The 6,869-nt window shown below is 36.7% G+C and overlaps 1 protein-coding gene across 1 annotated transcript in view; it reads right to left on the bottom strand.

Moving 5' to 3' along the window:
- Window positions 1–1,031: 1,031 nt before the first annotated feature.
- Window positions 1,032–6,869, bottom strand: part of TMPRSS15 (transmembrane serine protease 15) — a 121,780-nt gene continuing 115,942 nt past the window's right edge. Inside the window, exon 24 of the mRNA XM_040485015.1 lies at window positions 1,032–2,072. Within this exon, the coding sequence (XP_040340949.1) occupies window positions 1,917–2,072 (156 nt within the window). The 3' untranslated portion in view covers window positions 1,032–1,916. The remainder of the gene's footprint in view (window positions 2,073–6,869) is intronic.

Here is a 6,869-nt window from a genome sequence, read left to right as displayed (position 1 = left end):
ATTGTAAACTTCCATCTGCCCACACTTAGCACCCCCTTTCTCTGCTTGGCTACCCACATTGACTGGGCTCTACCTCTTCCCTCCAAGCTCCCGCTGTGCATTTCTTCCTTCAGTCAGGACTTGATGGGAAGGAGACAGCGCTTTCCCCCACTTCTGTGCCACCCATGACTACAACAGCTGCAGGTCAGGAGAGGAAAGGCAATGGGCAAGGGCTGTGGTTTTGCCTTTTGTCTTGATCCAGATCCGCGTAACTGTTCCAGTATCAGTTACTAACCCCATACATAACGAGGAGTGGGGCAATCAACTTCCTTTTTATTAAAAGATGACAGTGACACTGTCCTTAGGGCTTCTTAAAATTTTAGCTGACCTTTGAAAAATGAAAAGGAGTACATGATGTATCTGTTGTGTTTGTATTTTCAGAGCATAGTTCAGATACATGTTTTGGAATGTAGGTGAATTGTGGAACAATATCCAGGTAGTAAGATCAAACAATACCTGCCGCTTCATCCTTTCCAACTGCTCCTAAGTTCAGGTCATTGGAAAGGTCTTAAAAATAGTAGTGTGTTCAGAGACTCCTGACTTTTGTCATAAGAATAAATACCGTGATTGTTTACCAGGAATTTGTAGTCCCCAATTATCTGGCCACACCTTTTTATATGACATTGTTTTCTGTTTCTCTGTTCCCCCCAAGATAGTGACTTTTGGTACAACACATGATTATCTGAACTTCCCTAAACCTCCACCTACACAGAGGCCCTAATTCTCTTCAATACCTCAATAAGAATCATTCCTTTCAGATGTAGCCCCATCTTGTTTCTTGTTTGGTAGGGCCAGTCTACAATCCCTTAACCTTATTCTTTCTTCTATTACTTGTGATTATATAGACATGTGTGTGTGTGTATGTGTGTGTGTGTGTGTGTGTGTGTGTGTGTATTAAGTAGGTGTGGATTTTGTCTTCCCAAATAAATCAGTAGATTTTGTGTGGAAAGCTAAATAGAAGTTTGCACATACTCTGGAAATGATCCAAGAGATTAAAGCAGTGAAGCAAATTCATTTATTCCACATTTTTGGCCTTCTAATGGGTGATTCAGCTGTGTCTAAGTAAGTTTTGCACATGTTAAAAACATCCACTGTAAGACACATAGATCAGAAAAAAAAACATTTGTAATAGTTGCATTTTTTGGATATGTCTGATTACTTTTTGGAAACTTAAAAAAATATTAGCTTAAAATAAATGGACGGTGCGATTAATGCAGGTAAAAAATGATCCAATAAAAGAATGGAAATATCATTTAATTTCCTTTCTATTTCGATACAGGGGTGATCTGTAGACTTGCACTTGTTTGCTGTTTAATTATCTTGAGAGGAATGTGTAATCAATTTAGTCCAGGTTTGTGACATGAGCCTAAAGTACATATTTGTTATGAGTGGGGAAAATATTAAGGATATGCTCAAGATGAATTGGAAATTGGAAATGCATTTAGATAGAAAATCAGGAAGACTACTGAGATTCTGAAAATAGCAAGGTGGAACTAGATAATTTACAGCAGTTTACTTCAAAAAATAACATACTGTGCAAAATAGTTTATTTTACTTCTTTTCTTAATTTTGCCAAAACTTTAAGAATGCAGTATATGCTTTAACATAGCATTCCTTTAAATAAGAAGAGTATGATAAAGATAATGATCACAAAGGAAAGATTGTAATCTCTGTGAAAGATTAACTGTTCACAATGAAAAAGTTACTTTGTACGGTACAGATTATTTTTTTGTCTTCACCCTTAATCCTCAGCATTTAGATGGCTTAGGTAAGAATAAAGCCTTTTAGAAATCTTTTTTTGTCAAACTCTCAATTCCCATGCTCTTTAGAGTGGAATGGGAAAACCACATGGCTTTCATGTTGGTTTAGGAAACACTCTACTGCAGAAAACTTTGTATCCATTCTGTGAACCTCGGGGCCAGGGCATAGACCCCTGGACGATTAGGCCGTGCGCATTGGTATCCAAATGATGTCACACCAGCCAGGAACCACCTGTTGTTTTCTTGGCACATCAATGGTCCTCCTGAATCCCCCTAAAGAGTAAATTGCAAAAGAAAATTATAGATGTGTTTTCTTTCTTTTTTTTTTTTTTAACGTTTATTTATTTTTTGAGACAGAGAGAGACAGCGCATGAACAGGGGAGGGGCAGAGAAGGAGACACAGAATCAGAAGCAGGCTCCAGGCTCCGAGCCATCAGCCCAGAGCCCGACGCGGGGCTCAAACTCACGGAGCGCGAGATCGTGACCTGAGCTGAAGTCGGACGCTTAACCGACTGAGCCACCCAGGCGCCCCGTAGATGTGTTTTCAATTGATATATAAGATTATTTTTTAGCAAACCAGTTCAAAACTACATGTCAAAAATATGCTTTAATTGAAAGTCATCTGTATACATCTTCACCAGCACTCTCTGTCAAGAAAGAGAACCTTTTGCTGCTTGGTAAGGACCCAGAGAAACCATGAGAACGAAAACATAATTTATATGTAATTCTTCATGATGTACTTTCATAGCAAGTTTCCTTACTTTCATTATGGCATTTTAATAGGGACTAAGAAAATCTCTAAGGCACAACTATGAGGAGCATCCTAACCAAAATATATATTAAAATCTGATCATTTAGTAAAGGAGGTATGATGATTTCATTCATGTAGAATTTAAACGAAGCAGATGAATATGGGAGGAAAACGGGAGAGGGGCAAACCATAAAACAGACTTACTACAGAGAACAAACTGAGGGTAGCTGGAGGGGAGGTGGGCAGGTGGATGGGTTAAAGGGGTGATGGGTATTAAGGAAAGAACTTGTGATGAGCACTGGGTGTTAGATGTGATGAATCACTAAATTCTATTCCTGAAACTAATATTACACTATATGTTAATGAACTGGAATTTAAATAAAAACGTGAAACAAAAAAAATAAAACCAAAAAGAAGTATGTTCTAAGTATTAGGGGTGACTTTGCAGAAAAGGCACTTATTACACACATTGTGTGTTTACAGAAACTAAAAACTCACACATGAAGTTGATTTTAGTTCTTTCGGGTAGCATTAACTTTTGGGCATTAGACACCATCCGAATTGAAAAAAAATCTTAACATTTCAACTGAAATTGGCCTATGATATAACCTGTAGTAATAGGCACACATATTTTCATAAGAGATTTTAACTGATGAGTTGTTTTTAATTTTTGAAAATCTTAATTATAGCAGTTTCTAATAGAGTTAATTACATATATTTGATTTGCACATGAATATTTGTGTGTAATGCAAAAGAACATGATACAAACACATAGTGGCATTTTTTAATGATGGAATTGACAAATATCTCTCATACTCATTGTGCAATACTTTTAATCTTTTCTTATATTTAATATTTTCTTATATGAAGGAATTAAAGCCTTGTGTACTTTGGTTGCAATCATTGGTACAATAGTTCATCCCAAGTTTGTCTTAAACATTTTCCTGAGATACTTTTTGCCTGAATCTTTATTGTCTTTGGGATCATATTTAAGGGGAAAAATGCAGTATGTGGTGTATAAAAGCACCTTTTCTTGCTTGGGTACAGAGGAACATAAATTGTACTGGCAAACACAGGTTACCTCTTTTCTAGATGTAACAAATGTGTTCAAACTGTTGGAAGGCCGGGACTGGGGGTTTTATTTCTGTACCCTAAGCCCTTAGTTTATAATATGGGTCCAGAAATAATTATGGAACAATTAAGGATAAATACAGGCTCAAAGTTACATGTAACCTAGAAATTATTAAAAAATAAAACTTTAACAGTTTGGATATTTTTTAAAGGAGTCATTTAGTTTTCTTCATATTTTCTAATATATCTTAATTTCTAAAAAGACAATAGAATCTAGACCTTGATTCCACGAACACGGATTTTAAATCGCCCAACATGTCAGTTGGAGGTTATTTCCAATGAAGATATTTCCTTCTTCCACTAGCTGAGAGATATGTATGTACTTAAAAAATATGAGTGACTGTCCAGAAAATAAAGCATTAACCTAAAATTTATGTTTCTATACCAGTGGTTTAAGTATGCTAACACACACATTGCTGGGCCCCAGGTTAGAGTTGCTGATTCAGCAGGTCTGTGCTGGGCCTGAGAATTGGCACCTAGAGCAGGCTCTCAGGTGATTCTGATCTGCTGGATTGGAAGCTGTGCTTTGAAAACCCCTGGTATATGGGGTTCAGTGGGTTAAGTGGCCAACTTTGGCTCAGGTCATGATCTCATGGTTCACGAGTTGGTGAGTTCGAGCCCTGCATCTGGCTCTGGGCTGACAGCTCAGAGCCTGGAGCCTGCTTCAGATTCTGTGCCCCCCTCTCTCTCTGCCCCACCCCGGCTCATGCTCTCTGTCTCTCTCTCTTAAAAAATATACATTGAAAAAAAAAAAAAGAAAAAGAAAAAGAAAACCACTGGTACAGAATAAGGCTCTACATAGCAAAATGAGTTTGCTCTTTGTGTCATTCACTTAGTTTTATAGAGAGAGGACCTCTACAGCCACTTGTGCCTTAAAATCCAGACATCTGCCCCCAAAACACAAGCCCTTGGTAAGCCAGAAGATATTTAAGAATATATGGAGGACTAATAAGGCAAATTCTTTGCAACTATAGGGGGAAAATAATGCTTCGTAGAGCTTATTCAAGTGATATATCAGTAATGGCATATTCATAATTTTAATGTATTCTCATTTTTAAAAAAATTTAATGTTTACTATTTATTTTTTTAGAGAAAGAGTGTGAGTGGGGGAGGGGCAGAGAGAGAGGGAGACACAGACTCAGAAGCAGGCTCTAGGCTCTGAGCTGTCAGCACAGAGCCCCATGCGAGACTCGAACCCACAGACCGCAAGATCATGACCTGAGCCAAAGTCAGATGCTTAACGGACTGAGCCACCCCGGTGCCCCATTGTGTTCTTATTTAGTTAGTTAATCCTCTTGTATAACATAGTATTAAAGTTGAACAAAGAAAATCATGTGACCCTCTAGACTACTGATTACTCAATCACGATACCATGTTACACAAGACATTTCCCTGTGTGGGAGCTTCCTTCCTTGCTAATGAACAACATACTTAGACTCCCTAGAAATCAGAGCCAAATATAAGATTTCAGAGATTTGGCATGAGTTACTGACTTAATGTAACCCTAATATCAGTAGCATCGGCAGCCCTATTTTCTACCCGGTGCATGAGGCTCCTGCCACACAGCCCCCATTAACTGTAATTGACGTTGTACAGCTGATTTCCCTCCTGAACGATAATTCTATAAATCTCCCTCTAAGTGGCAATATATCTTACCTTTGCACACTTTTCATTTTAAAACGAATAAGATCCAGAGATAAATTTTAAACAAGAAAGCTATCCTATCTGTCTTGAATTTGCAAGTGTTCATGCAAGCAGAATAAATGCAAAACCAAGCTGAAAGTTTAACGTGATTTGAGACACAGACTTAACTATATAGATACATATAAGATGTATATAAAGATATATATAAAGATAAAGAAGATATATATAAAGATTCATCTGCTTAAGTGTATGTGAAAAAAGTCTTGTATCAAGTAGAATTGTGTGTGACATATGTGTGTTAATATCTGTAACAAGTTGTTTACACTTTAACAAAGTGAAAGATTTTCTCATGGTATAAATTACTACTTTTGCATTTGTATATTATTCATTTGCTCAATACTGCTATCAGGTTTAATCTAATTCAGTGGATGTTAATGCATCAATATCTTATTAATTTTCAAATAAAAAAATGCCAGAAACTTTATTTACAAAGTCTTATAATGAAAATTGTTAATATTTTTGAGTGCTTACTTAAATGCCTTATATGTGCTACCTCATTTTTAAACCTCTAAATAAAACTTAAGTGACTTGCCCAAAGTCTCACCCATAAGTATTAAGGCAAGGGTGAAAAATAAGTGTAATCTGAGCACAGAATCTATGCTCTTCATGACTAATTCATGCTGCACCTAAAAATTAATAACTGTTCTAAAATCTCACAGAATTTACTTTTTATTTGTTGAGTGCATGTGGATTGCATGGTGTTAACAGATAGCTACATTATTTGTAGGTGGTAAGATGTTTTTGCCCTCAATGAGGGTAGCTTGTGGGTAGAAGTTTCTCTGATGGTCACACAAGTCAAAAGCTATGGATACTTCAAATATATTGCCGTGTTGGCATTCAGTGAGTTCATGTTATTACATCTCTAAAATGCCATGTAGATGGTAAGATGAAAATTCTACCGTAGGTGTTCCAGATCCAGAGTTATGCCAGGCTGTTGAGTAAGTTCTATTTTTTAACCTTCCTACAAGTGGTTAGCTGCAAACTGGCTCTAGCCAGGTTATCCAGGTTGGTTCTTGTGCAGAAATTATTTCTTGTCCCTGGAGGGGCGCCTGGGTGGGTCAGTCGGTTAAGCATCTGAATTTTCATTTCACTCAGGTTCACTCTCTGTCTCTCAAAATAAATAAACCTAAAAAATTTGATTGTTACAAAAAAAATTATTTTTTGTCACTGGACCTTTGGCCCATATTCAAAAACAAGAGTTGAAAATTAGAAGCCATTAGGTGATATTGGCCTTCAGATTTACTTTTTGTTTGTTTTAAGTTTGTATAGGGTTTTAAAGAATTAGAATTTGATTTAGCTAAGATGTATACTCTTCAGGTTAACAGTGGGCCCAGCACTACATATTTCACCTATCTCACATATTCAAATTTTATGCCTCGTCTCTAAAGACTCTATCCGATTTTAATACTCGTTTAAAAATTAGTTTTATTTGTAATGCGCACATCCACCCAGAAGTTCTATGCTAGTAGGCCACAAATAAAAAA

This window comes from Herpailurus yagouaroundi, unplaced genomic scaffold, assembly GCF_014898765.1.
Source record: "Herpailurus yagouaroundi ecotype Mexico unplaced genomic scaffold, PumYag 162, whole genome shotgun sequence".
Taxonomy (NCBI): domain Eukaryota; kingdom Metazoa; phylum Chordata; class Mammalia; order Carnivora; family Felidae; genus Herpailurus; species Herpailurus yagouaroundi.
Note: the sequence above shows the minus strand (reverse complement) of the source record. Positions and strands in the feature narration are given on the sequence as shown.